The sequence below is a fragment of the Podospora pseudocomata genome, chromosome 3 (genome assembly GCF_035222375.1).
Source record: "Podospora pseudocomata strain CBS 415.72m chromosome 3, whole genome shotgun sequence".
Classification (NCBI taxonomy): Eukaryota; Fungi; Ascomycota; class Sordariomycetes; order Sordariales; family Podosporaceae; genus Podospora; species Podospora pseudocomata.
The window spans coordinates 3,937,447-3,950,720 of NC_085887.1; the positions used below are offsets into that span (position 1 = coordinate 3,937,447).

Here is a 13,274-nt window from a genome sequence, read left to right on the forward strand (position 1 = left end):
GGCGATAGTGTATAGGGCCGGCGCCAGTTCACACGCCGGTGACTTGGCCGCAGCCCAAGGGAAAGAGTTCTCCTTTTCAACGCAGCCACTTTCACTACTTTGTAACAAGACGCGGAATTGCCCGTGTACAGTCAGCAATCATGGACAACCTGGAAGGTACGTGGGGGTGAACCCTTGACACCTGCACAAGTTCGCTCTTAGCGTGGCAAGGCACGCAATGTCGCGTCCTGGCGAACATGAGATTCTTCTCTCGCTCCAACTCACTGATATCTGTACACCCTGGCGGATCCGACTGATGATCCGGTGTCAAAAATCCAAGCTCCCAGGCTTGTTGATGAGACCCCCCAAATCACGTCAACTCTCCACCAAACGAACACGCCCAGGGATCAGCAAATCAAGATGCAGGAAAACGGGGATTCCCCAGATCAGCATCAGGGCCAGGCCACGTCCACCTACCCTGACCCCCTAACCATCTGAGCGGCGGCAACAGATGTCTTGTGCTCGACAGCAACTCCAGCATTTAGCCAATGTATAACATATGAATGAAGCCCGTGAGTCGTCGCGTTGCTGCGGAGACTTTTGCCAGGCAAAAACCACAGAGATCAACAGATCAAGCGAGCAGCCCAAGCGAGTGGACACATCCCACGAGCTGTCAAGCTGGACACCCAGTGTTGGCTGCATGTTTCACTTTTCAACCTTCCATATTAGGTCCAATCCCACGTTGTGCAAGCTCCGAAAGCAGAGAATTTATGGAGCTGATTTTCCTTTTCGAGGGCTTTTCCAAGGTGCCTACATATGCAGACCTACTGCAGCATGTCGATGCCGGCCAGCGGCGGGGAAGGTTCAGCAGCTGCGCGACAAGCCAACTCGGGGTGTGAAGAGCTCGCCACTTCAGCCTCAACACAGGGACACATCAATACGAACATGGATGGACGGCATCGCGGCACATCGGCTCTTTTCCGGGCAATGTCGAAGCTCTATCCAAACTTACCAGGCCGCGTCTGCCGCCATCACCTCGGCCAACACGATTGGTCAATGGTATCGACGTGAGCAACTGGGTGCGGGAAGGCGGGGTAACTCGGTGTGAAATGGTACCCGGGACCTGCATTTGCGCAACCCACCACCACCACCCCATCAGCAGCAGCAATTAAGATCAAATCAATCTATCTGTCTATCAATCGCCACGGGCGATAATCAACTCAATATCGTCAAACCTCAACATCGGGCATCAAGCACACAGACAGACAGACGACCTTGGAAGCCCAACGGCGCCGACCGCCCACCGTTCACCGCCCGCCCACCGGCTGCCTCTTGGCGTTCAATGGCGGCGGTTTTCTAGTGCCGAAGACCACCTATCAACATTGTGAAAGATCAGTAATAAATCGGAAACCATGCAGTCCTCGATAATCAGGCCACCACGATGCCCATCTTGCGGCATCTCACACCCTGTATCGACAATAACTAACACTGCATTTTACTTCAATTCCGTCCCCGTCCGGCATTCACATCGGGGGTTAGTACTCTCATTGGCCAGTCCCACCTGATAATTGGCCGCCTCCATCGGCAAGGTTGCTTGTCTGCTTGTTTCGACACAGGTGGAGAAAGGCGTTTCTCGTGGGGCATCGGCAACCAGGTTGACAAGGACAGCCTTGGTTGTCAATTTCCTGGCAGGCCTGGCAGAAACCCCAGGGTCTTGTCATGCCTGTCTTTTCCTTTCTGTTGAGTGCTTGTGGCTGCCCATCAAGGTTCCACCGGCTGCCAGCGGTCTGGCCGACTCGCTATCGTGAGCTCGGCGTTGATCACTGCTCTCCTCGGCATGGCGGCCGAGACGAGCTTGGACGATCAACACCCAAAACCGCCATTACTGGAGCCCGCGATATTGTGCTGATCACTACCTGTCCGGCTCATTTAGCAGAGAGACGTGAGTGAGATGCTGGTAGCATCGCAGAGTAACTCGGTTTCAGGCATTATATACGCGCATTTCAAGCAAGATAGTAAGATAAACGACGGGTGTGATTATGATCTGATACTTTATGGAGCCGGCGTGGTTCCCAAGCGTCACCAACGCTCGAGAACTCCGTCTCTCGGCATGAACTATCGGCGGAAATCGCTACACTACACCGATCATCAACCACATGTGACACCAGCAACACGCATCAGATTCCATTCTCATCGTGGCGCATACACAAACGCCAACTGATCCACTTCACTTCCGTCCTGCCCAGCAAACCCGACAATCTGCCACCCGCTTGGAGCCGTGAATGTTTGGCAGGAACTGGTCGCCGAGCCCGCTGTGAGACTGCGCCCCGAAGAAGTCACAGCTCGGATATAAAAGTTGCGAGTTTGCCCGTTACGTTGGCCGCTGCAGAGCTCGGCCTGGGTCCAGTATTCGGTCGCTCCCAGGGCGAGAGAAACAACACTCCCGCCGGTGCCGCCGTGGGCGAATATGGTGCCGTCTGTCAGTGTCAGTCCGACGCTATCAAGACGGGATCCTCCTCGGAAGGTGATGGTTGCCGTCTTTGGCTTGTTGGTCCCAGCAAGGACGGGGACATCGCTGAACCAGGTGCCGTGGGGACCGCCGAACAAGCTGCTCTGACGAAGAGACGCTCCAGAGGACCAGGTGTAGTTGACAAGGACTGGGTTGTGATCTGTCAGGATGTTGCCGTCGGCCTGAAGGAACCGCAAAGTATCGTAGCGGACGTCGGTGGCCTGGAGGTCGAGGAGCGGGCTAGCCCGGTAAAAGACCTTGTCCACGATTTCACACAGGTCGTTGGCAGCGGGGTTGCCGCATGAGCTGGGGGACTGGGGAATGACGTTATTGTAGAGGAGCTCAACCCAGGCATCCTTGAGTCGGGGGCCGGAAGGATTCTCGCTGGCGAGCAAATCCCGGATGCCCGTGTCGCCTGTCCGAGTGTAGCGGCTGTTGAAGTCACCAGCCACAACGACAGCATTGCCCTTGCTCCACGTGGCAATGTAGTCAACCACCTGCTTCACGTTGTCGTTTCGGGCAGTAAGATCACCAGGCTCGACACCGGCGTCGGCGTGGAGATTGTAGAAATCAACATAGGCCGCAGTGGAGCTGTCGGATGAGATGGCCACACGCATGAAGGTGAAGCCTTTCGGCGTCAGACAATCGGACTGGCTCGCATCGGAGCATTTGCTCCACTTGATACGCCGAAAGTCAACCCAGGGAAGGTAGGACACGGTGTTGAGACCCGAACCAAACGGAACACCGCCCGATGTGGCAGTCCTGTGCGGATGCGTGTTGGTCCGGTAGATGTGAGCGTGATAGTTGAAGTCCTGTCACCAACGTGTCAATGCTCCGATTCGGGTGATGATCTTGAAACAAGGAGTCAAGGACCTACCTCTTGCAGCTGCACGACGTCGATCCCATACTCGGAGAACTTTGCACCCATGGCCGCCGCGTTGGCTGCCTTGTCGCCGGGAACACCATTGTCGTTGAGGATGGCCGGGAGGCCGGCCACATTGATGGTCAGGACGTCAAAGTTGCCCGACGTGGCCGCGAGGACACCCTCTAACAGCAATGCTGACGAGAACGCCGCGAGTCTTGATGTGGACAGCTTCATCTTGACAAGATGGTCAAACTCCAAAGGTAGGGTGCTGGGTTTGGCTGTGGAAGTCTACCTAACAAGCCACACGCAGAAAGACGCCCCCCTTATACATCGACAGCCATCGCCTCTCGTCCTCTTAACGACCGTCCTTGGCATGGCCAGTCTTACCTATTCGAGATATCTTTCGTACTACCCACCCTTTTGGTCGAGTTGGAGGTGTCTTTACACGTGTAACCGAGATGATTGACAGACGGCTCCCCGCCATGTATTCGGCTCTTGCTCCTCGCTCGTCGGTGTAGGTTCCTGGTTTTGAGGATGGGCGTCCGGCGCGATGTCACCTCAACCGGTGCCCCGCATGACGTTGCCCAGCCTTGACCGGATCGTGCGAGATGAGAGCGCGTGGATGAAGATTTTAAGATCTGAATGCCGCGTGGGCCGATGTGGGGATGTCATTGGGCTTCCCAGAAGAGGGTCTGCTATCGGCTCTCGCGGCTCCGGCGGTGGGCCGGGTTCACGGCAGGTGCCGGAGCCCCCTGGACGGGCGAGGGTGGGGTCGTGTCGGCGTCAACCCGGCTCATCCTCTCCCAGAATCTGAGTCTCATCTTCTCGAACAATTCTTATGTTTCAGTCGTTGATCATTCTATTTTCTCGACTTGTCCAGGATGAGCACTGGTTGGTTGTTAACTTGTTGAAACCAAACACGCACGTCATGGGCGGGATGAGCATCAGACGAAAGATGTCTCATCCTTCTGCCCGTGTTCCGGGTCCAGTCCGAACACCAAGTCATTGAAGGTTTTGTGACGGGAGGTTTGTCACATGACCGGGCTGCTTATGGCGATCTAGGAATAGATATACAGGTGTGTGGTATTGTGCTTCGGGGGGAGATCATACTGGTGATCAGTGTGTTTGGTGTGGGATGATGCAATGGGATTGCACTGCGAAAGAGGCAAGCTGTTGCTATAGAACAACACCAGGCAGAGCCAAAGCCACAAAGCATCTGCCAACTGCCCTTTACCTGGCGTCAGGCTTTAGCTCCTGTCACAGACCAGGTGCCTGCGGAATGGGAATTTCCCTTTTGGTATTTTGCTGCGTGTGGCGGGAAGAGAGTGACACGGCTGTCCATAATGTGGTTGACCAACCATCACGCCACACCCCACCCTCCCACGGCCAGAGAAAACGGGCCGGCTGAATACCCGGTTCCCGTGGCTGCCATCCTCTACGAAAGAGGTGTGGCTGGTTAGGGAGACGACCACTTTTACTTCAGGGTTGCCTGGTGGTTGACAAGTTGTTCAAGTCAGACAACGGGGTGTGTAGAATCGGGAAAATCAGTGCATGTATCGGTAGCCCAGATTCCGATACTACAATCTGGGGTCTGGGTCCTTTTGGAACCCAGCCATGTCCGAGACCATGTATATATATGCGCGCACAGACATATCCCTCTCAACACGGGAATGGGAAGAGGGAACTTTTCATCACCCAGGCCCAGACCCAGGCCGTGTTTAATTCGGGGGGTGAACTGGGAAAAGGAGGGGTACACTAGGTCCCCCGATTCAGCTGCCAAAATGCACATTTTTCTGTGATTTGTGAAACCGTGGGAAAGAAAGAAGAAATACCTAAACCGACATGCATATTCGTCAGCACAAATTGATGCCAGGCGGCTGATGACATTTGATCGATGAGGCGGTTTTGGTGGCCTTTGGCAGGATTGCGTCGGAAGGGGGGCATATCGTATATGATCCGAGACATTTTCGGGGTGTGATGGTGAGAGTATGGTTCCCGACGCCATGGGATTTCACGAGATTGACGAGATTTGGTGGTTTAGTTGTCTTGGATGACGGGCGTGGGAAACTCCGGGGCATTCGGGGTTGGGATAAAATAACGTAACTGGCACTAGGTAACTCGATAGTCGATACAGCAAAGCAGCCCGAACCACACCTTCAGGAATGGTCGATATGTATTGAAAGATGGTTTTATCACACACTCACCTATTGCAGGACTGATAATGCCTCCACTTGAATCCAGAAAAATCAGCTTCGTGGCGGGTTATTGACACCATCTCCTAACTTTTCCAACATGGGTCGCATCAAGATTACGGTTATACAATCAAACTAGGTACCAAACTAGTTGAGGTACCTATATGACAGTGGAAGTTGAAGCTATGTTGTGCCCGTGAAGATTGTCTCACCACCTAAGATCCAGTGCCCTCACTTTGATATAAGATAATTCTTCAATCTCAACATCAACCACAGCTCAGAAGTAACCTGGAAAACAAATGGTCCCGGCATCCCAGCCAACCAGTGTTTCTTGAATTTCTTCTTTTCATTGCATTTGGGAGAGGCTACCAGGTATTTAACTCAGCAGAAGCACGCTCCTGAGCCAAACTATAAAGTTGGCAAAATTGTCGAGCACGGTCTATCAGCATGTAGGTAGGGGCTGGGAACAACCAGCGCTCCTTTTCTGGATACTTCACACACCATCTTGAGTCACATATCAGTATCAAACCCAGCCACAACCCTTGAGCGTATGTAAATATGCATGTATTGGCGTCCCAGATGCTTGCCATCCAGGATCAAGTATTGACACGAAGTAACTAATCTATATACAGAGTCCCATCATCACAGCCATCTCGATCCCGCATGCTTACAAGCATTGGGAATACCAGTCGTTTCCGTACTTGCAGGTGTAGGGGGCAGCGCAAGTCTTGCAACCACTGAAGCCAATGCCGTCGCACTGGGCGTACTGGCCGGCGGTGCAACCGCTGGGGGTGGTCTGAACGGGTGCGGCAGAGCTGGTGCTGGTGGAGGAGACGCGGGTGGTGGAGGTGACGAGCGTGGTAGAGGAAACGGGGGCCGGGATGGAGGTGCTGCTGACTCTGGTGCTTGTGCTGCTGGGGACACTGCTGCTGCTGCTGCTGCTGCTGGAGGAGCCACCGTCACCGGGGATGGGTTGGCCAGGACCGGCGACCGAGGTGGTCAAACTGCCGCTCTCAATATACACGCCGGACCAGTAAAAGTCCTCGTTGGAATCAGGGTAGCCGCTTCTCGGGAGCTCCAAGACACCAACATGCCAGTCGGCGCCGTTGGAGCTGGTGCTGGTCTTGACAGGGGCCACCTTTCTGGTCAGGGGGTCGCTGCCGGTAGAGTGCCAGAAACCGACGGTGCCGGCAGCAAAGTCGATCTCGTAGGCAACGTTGTGCCAGACATCAGCAGCCCACTCGACACTCCACTGGGTCTGCCCGCCAACGCACCACCTAAGCAGAGTGTCCGAGATGCCAGGGGCGCCCGAGAGCCAACCGGACTTGAGCTCGGTGAAGTGGCTTTCGAAGAAGGCGATCTGGTGCTCCCTGGTGGTGGCCGGGGCGTTGATGTCCTTTCTCATCAGGGAGAAGTGATAGTAGACCTTGCCTTGGTTGATGGCAGCGGTGGTCTGGGGGATCAGCTCGGTGCGGCGCATGTTCTGGCCGTTCCAGTAGGCCGTGTTGTCGAGCGTGATCTTGGCTCCCTGCCTGGAACCAGTGTCGGCTGGGTTCTTGTAGTCGGGCGAGAGGTTGACATAGGCCGACACAGGAGAAGACCCGTGGATGTAGTACTGGTACGGGCCAACCTGGTTGCCCCAGGACCACTTGTTCAGATCGGCAGACGAGGTCATGTCGTTGAAGCGGCCATCCCACAGGATGGTGCCTGCCGAGACAGACAGCACCTGGGCGACGAGACCGGAGAGAACGTGGAACTTCATGGTGGCAGCAGGGAAGGGTTGACGGCAGAGATGATGACCAGAGGTGCCGAGAAAGATCCTCTGGTCAAGAGTGACGACAGCGTGGTCGTTGGCATTTTATATGAGAGGCTCTTGTGTGCATGAGGTGCTGGATCAACGGCCCGCTCGGCGGTGCAGGACGGAGGCGGCATCAAGGTCAGAGTTGCACTCTCGGAGGGTGGTGCTGGAGGTTTCCTGTTCGGTCGTAGTCTCGCAGTGGGGGAGGGCCTCGGAGGTCCCAACAGTGGGGAGTGGTGCATGGCGCCCGGCTTTGCTCCCGATGCCAATGTTGATTTGCACCAATCACAGCGGCCCATAACACGCTGGCCGGGCTGGCCAAGAGATCGCCAGGCAAAGCTTGGAGGGCTTGGATGGGCTTGGAGAGCTTGTCTCGTCGACCTTCCACCTCCCCCGTCACTCTGGATGTCGAGGTTCCGTCTGTCGCATGCTGGATATATTAAGGGCCCACAGATTTCCGGATCTCACCACCATCTGTTCCTGGTTCTGCGGCCACTTTCTACTTTGCCTGAAGTCGGATGATTCCACCTCTCCACGCGCCTGGTCACTGGAACTCCACTTTCATATGGGTTAGGGTTGGACATGGCAGTGAGGAAGACAACAGGTGTTATTGACGTTTATTACTCCATAAACAGAGAAAGCACTGCTGGGGCCGCCAAATCGGGCGGAAAGTGTCGCCGTTTTAGCAGGCACAAGCCGTGCGGGGAGTCGAGCGACAAAAGGTCGCGGGGCAGGTACTATATATATACCTGCGCTGGTCCCCGCGCCTGGATCCCCCGACAGGGCCCTGTTTTGGTCCCCCCTCTCTCTCGTCTCGGGCTGTTGACCCGCAAGCTAAACCACCTTCGAACTTGCTTCCTAACCGTCAAAATATCGTCGTTTGCCATGGCGACGCTGTGCCTCTAATACCCCACCGTCGGGGCAACGTCCTGCCTAGGTTCGCTTTTCTTCAAGTAGCATCTTTAACTCCCCACATCAAAGGTGTGGAGAGGCGGCCAATTGTGGGCATCAACGCCAAGATAACTCGTGAGCCCGCATTTACGACTCGCAACTGCGGGACTTCCTCTAGGAGAGAGAGAGAGAGAGAGAGATCTATTAGCGTCCAATCGGGTCGAACTGTGGCGCGTGGCCCCGAGGGGTCACGTGCTCGAGCCTACCTCGCCTGGCCCCCGTTTGGGGATGTGGACGGCCCAAGCTTCTAATACTACTGCTAATACTAGCTGACAGGGCGTTTCGCGTCACAAAAAGAGAGTTATTTACAAAGGAGAGAGGGCCTGCCTGCCTCAGGGCTCTGGTCCCCGAGGGCTTACGGCTCCTCTGTGGTTCCGCTGTTTCCTCAGGCCATTACAATCTGGGCCTGGTCACGTGTCCTATTCTTCTTCCTCCGCTGGGTCGTACACTCCCGAGCCTTCCACCCACTCGGCGTATTTCTTCCAGTCCTTGCCCAGGAGCTTATCCGGCCTCCTGAGCGCTTTTCGCATTTCGCTGTTCAGAGTGCCCCTGGCCCGCGCCGCCGGGCACTCTGCGAAGTGCCCGATTTCCGTGGGTCGGCCGCAGCGGCAGGTCCTATACGAGTCGTGTCCGAAGCGTAGGTGGCACTCCTCGTAGTCTCCGTGTCCCGTCCTTTCCGCCAGGAGGTGGTGTAGGGTCTTTCTTGCGAGCGTGAGCTCCGGGGGGGGTCGTTTCCCTGGTCCCGGGATCATTAGCTGGGCGTATCGCGTCGGCCTGTTCGCCAGCCACCACGAGTTCCACGCCTCCCTCTTCAGTGCCCTGGCCTTTGCCTTGACTGCGGTCAGGGCGGGGGGGGATGTTGGGTCTGGGAGAGCCCCCCCGAGGCCGGCCTGAACGTCGGCCTCCTCGTTCCCCTGGATCCCCATATGTCCTGGGGCCCAGTGTACCGTGAGGGGGGGCAGGTGGTGGTCCTTCCACGCGTATCCTATAACCCTGAACGCCTCCTGGGAGTTGTCCGAGGGGCGCCCTGTGATGCCGTATAGTACCGCCGAGTTGTCGATGAAGAGCCGTACCGCCGAGGGTCTTGCCCCGCCCTGATGTATTCGCGCGCCCACACCACCGCGTGTGCCGCCCCAACCGCTTCGCCGTCAAAGGCCTCGGATTCCCCGAGCCTTCCGTGGTTCTCGTGTAGCTTCTGCCCATCCTGGTACGCCACGTAGCCCCAGCCCGTCCTCTTCGGTAGTCCTCGTGCGGGGCTGCCTTCGATCCGTCACTGAACAGGTGGATCTCGTCCCTAGGGGCGAGGAGTGTCAGTTGTTCGTGGAGTCTCTTGCCCAGTTCCTTGTTTTCTGGTCTTGGCAGAGGCACCGGGTGCCGTAGGGTCCACTGCACCAGGTGCGGCCTGGGGCAGTCGGGGAGTAGGGTCGCAAGTGCTTCCAGTCTAGTTTGCTTCTCCGAGAGACGCCTCCGGGGGCCCCTCCTGGGTGGCTCCGGCATCGGCCGGGTCCGGAGGACCAGTGGGTGGCGGGGGTCGAGGCTCTTGAACCGTGCCGCCATCGAGATTCTGGCGTGGGCGAGCGCCACTTCGGCGGGGGGGGTCCCGCTCTCGCGGAAGATCGCCCCCAGGGGGGTCGTTCTCCAGACCGGGACAACCGCCCTGGCCGCACATTTAAGTGCCCTGTTGACCGCATTCGTTTGTCCTCCCTGCCTTACCCCGGTGTACCACGTCGCCGCCCCATACGTCGCCGTAGGTACGACCACTGCCCGGACCGCCTCCGCCGTGGCTCTTGGTGGGGTGCCCCGGACCACCTTGTTAAGCCCTCGCAGGTGGTTCGCTATTTTCAGTGCCTTCGTCGCCCACCGATTAGCGTGGGCTTTGAAGTTGAGTTTGGGGTCCAGGAAGAAACCTAGCCATCGGACCTCCTGTTTCGGCGTCACCTCCGTATTGCCTATCCTTACTGCAGGGGGAGTTGCGCGGCTCTTCGTAAGGTGTAGCAGCTCACACTTGGCTGGGTCGAACTCGACGCCATTCCTGGAGCCCCAGGCCTCCGCCTTTTCGGCCGTAGCTTCCAGTATTGCCGCACACTCCTGTGCGTTCTTGCCTACGGCCAGCAGTCCGAGGTCGTCTGCGTACGCCGACGCCCCGGCCAGCTCCTTGACCAGTGGCTGTAGGAAGAGTGCGAAGAGGACCGGGCTGGCAGGGGACCCTTGTGGGAGTCCGCACGCCACTCTCCTGGGGGGGAGGGTGCAGTCTCCTAGTCTCATGGCCGAGCTCCGGTGTGACATGAAGGAGTGTACCCATTCGCAGACATTCAGTGGCCAGCCCTGTTGCCTTAGTCTCCCTGCTAGCCTATTCTTTCTGACCGCGTCGAAGGCGCCCTGCACGTCCATTGTCAGGAGCGCCGCCGCCTTACCCCTTCCCCAGGCTCTCTCGACGTCGTGTACAAGGCACAGAACGAGGTCCTCGGCGGACCTCCTCGGGAGGGACCCTATGTGGGTGGGGCCAAGCACTTCTTGGTTGAGTGCGGTGAAGCCTATCCTTCTGGCTATCAGTCTCTCAAGACCCTTCCCTATACACGACAGGAGGGGGCGATCGGGCGCCACGCTCTGACCGTGGTATAGTTGTCTTTGCCCGGTTTCCTAAGCATTACCGTTTCCGCTTCTTTAAACGGGAGCGGGTGGTGTCCTAAGAGGAGGCACTGTCTGAAGAGGGCCGTGATGTTGTCGCCTACCTCCCGCCACACCTCGCGTAGTAGGTCCACCGTGACGTCGTCTGTGCCGGGGGCTGTGCTTGTGGTCCCGATTGTGCATCTCCTTGCCTCCTCCGGGGAGATCGTGTTGTCCCATTGTATGGTGTCGGTGGGTTGGGCGAGAGCCCAAGGCTCTGTGGTGTCCCCGTCTTCTCCGAATCTTTCAACCACCTCTCTCCTAAGTAGCTCTAACTTTTCCCCCGGTTCCGTATAGGTCCTATTCCCGTGGACCAGCGGAGGGGGGCGAAGGTGTCGGTTGCCTTGTGCCATGCCGCCACTGCGTAGATGTCCTTGTTCGAGGACGCTTGCTCGAGCTTCTGTTGCCAGTACTCTCTTTTTGCCTTTTGACCGTTGTCTCGAACGTCTTGCGCATTTGCTTCCGATCTACTTCCCTTGTGTGGGGTCGTTACGGCTCTGCTGCAGCGCCACGCGTGCTTCCTTGCACTCCTCGTTCCACCATTGTGTGGTGCCTCCTGCTTGTCTTCTCAGGCGTCCTGCTCCCTTGATCGCGCCTACGAGGGCGTTCTGTAGGAGCGGGCCCAGTGGTCGAGGTCCTTGGTTGTGTGTGCTACCGTCGGTACTTGTGTCATGCCCCATCTAGTCAGGGAGCGGAAGAGCGCCCTATCCTCCTCTTGGGCCGGGACGTAGGGTCTACCTTTCTTGGTTGCCTGTGGGCTTGCTGGTGGTACCGTCCCCGCCAAGGTGTAGTGGTCCGATCCGGTGTAGGTGTCCTCGTCCACCCAGGCTTCTACCCCTGTGCTTGTTGAGAGGACCAGATCAATGGTGTTTCCGTGTATATTGGTGGGTCCCTGCAGCGATGCCAGGGTGAGGCGGTTTTCCAGCCATCCAGCTATTCGTCTCCCCGCCGGGCACTCCTTTCCCGGTTGCCAGGTAGGGTGGTAGGCATTGAAGTCGCCTCCGATGATCGCTGGTCTGCCGGGGTGCCAGCTTTCGACCAGGTCGAGCACCTCGTCGTCGCCAAGTCTGTCCCTGTATAGGCTGACCCAGACTATCCCTTGGGCTTCTACCGCGCAGGCGTCGCGGTGTCCCGCGTGTCCCAGGCTCTGTTGGGTCCCCTTGTGTGTCTTTTTGATGTATACCATCGCCCTGGGGGGTCCCGCGTTCCAGTCTTCTGTTGGCGTGTAGTGCTGGTATCCTCTGTGGGTTTTGGTCATTCTTCTGCCGTCCTGGGTTCGTGCCCATGGTTCCTGTACCAAAATGACGTCGGCAGTCCTTTCCCACGCCATATTGAGGAGGGCGTCGTGTGCCCCTGGTCTTCTAGCCACGTTGGCCTGTAGGAAGGAGAGCCCGGACTTTCGTCCGTTTTGGCCGCTCTCCTGGGCTCGTTGGGTCTCACAGGCATGGTTCTGTGGCCGGGGGGTTGGTCGTTGCGGGTTGGGAGTCGGTGTTCCTTCCTTCCGCTGGGTGTGCCGCCGCGTACAGGGCCTCGCCTACCTTGCGTATGGCCTTGAGCTGCCTGTTGGTTGGTTTCTTGAGGACGCCCCCTCTGTCCTTGGTCTGGCCGGGCACGCTCCAAACTCTGCCTTGTGTGGTCCGTGGCAGTTGGCGCATCTCGGTGGCCTGGCGCAGGGCCCTGGTGGGTGGTCAGTTCCGCAATTATTGCATCTGGCTTGTCTATCGCAGATGCGTGGGTCGTGGTAACCTTGGCATCTGTAGCACTGGTTGGCTTTTGCGCTTCTGGTGATCTTTCTGGCCGGCGGGCTGCCAAAGAGTCTGAAGTGGTCAGGGACGGGTTTGATGAAGGATACGACCCAGTCGGCGTGAGTGTCGTCGGGTAGGGCGTGTTTCGACTTCTTCGCCGAGACCGGTTTGGCCTTGGTGGCCCGTAGGATCTCGTCTTCCATGAGGTCGTTGGTGTCGATGCTGCCGTCAAGGCCGTTGACCGTCTTCGGTACCCTGGGAACTACGTAGGTGTGCCAGGTGGCCGATTCATCAAGCTTTGCGCCGTGTGTGGTCAGGGCTGGCGCTAGGGCGAGTAGTTGCGTCCGCGCCTTCTTGTCGGCTGGGACGATCGCGAAGCCAGTGTCGACTTGTTTGGCCGAGCGGATGAGGCTGAGTGGGGCCCCGAGCTGTCGGCAGAGTGCGACTCTGAAGCCCTCCGCTGATGCCTGTCTCCACGGGTGGCCGTCGGGGAGCCTTACGAAAAGGCGGTCGTCCTCTCGGTTGGCCTTGTTGTTGCGGCCCACTGTTTTCCAGCCCGCTGTTGGAT

At 57.5% G+C, this 13,274-nt stretch overlaps 2 protein-coding genes across 2 annotated transcripts; both read right to left on the bottom strand.

Annotated features, from left to right (window-relative positions):
* Nucleotides 1–1,979: 1,979 nt before the first annotated feature.
* On the bottom strand, nt 1,980–4,516 carry QC762_310950 (uncharacterized protein). The gene is made up of 2 exons (XM_062889394.1): nt 3,366–4,516; nt 1,980–3,300 (listed from the first exon to the last, which is right to left on the bottom strand). Exons 1-2 carry the CDS (start codon nt 3,585–3,587, stop codon nt 2,170–2,172), a joined length of 1,353 nt encoding a protein of 450 aa, XP_062745386.1. The 5' UTR covers nt 3,588–4,516; the 3' UTR covers nt 1,980–2,169.
* Nucleotides 4,517–6,212: 1,696 nt separating this feature from the next.
* On the bottom strand, nt 6,213–7,307 carry QC762_310940 (uncharacterized protein; the record flags this gene model as incomplete). The annotated part of the gene is made up of 1 exon (XM_062889393.1): nt 6,213–7,307. One exon carries the CDS (start codon nt 7,305–7,307, stop codon nt 6,213–6,215), a length of 1,095 nt encoding a protein of 364 aa, XP_062745387.1.
* Nucleotides 7,308–13,274: the final 5,967 nt, after the last annotated feature.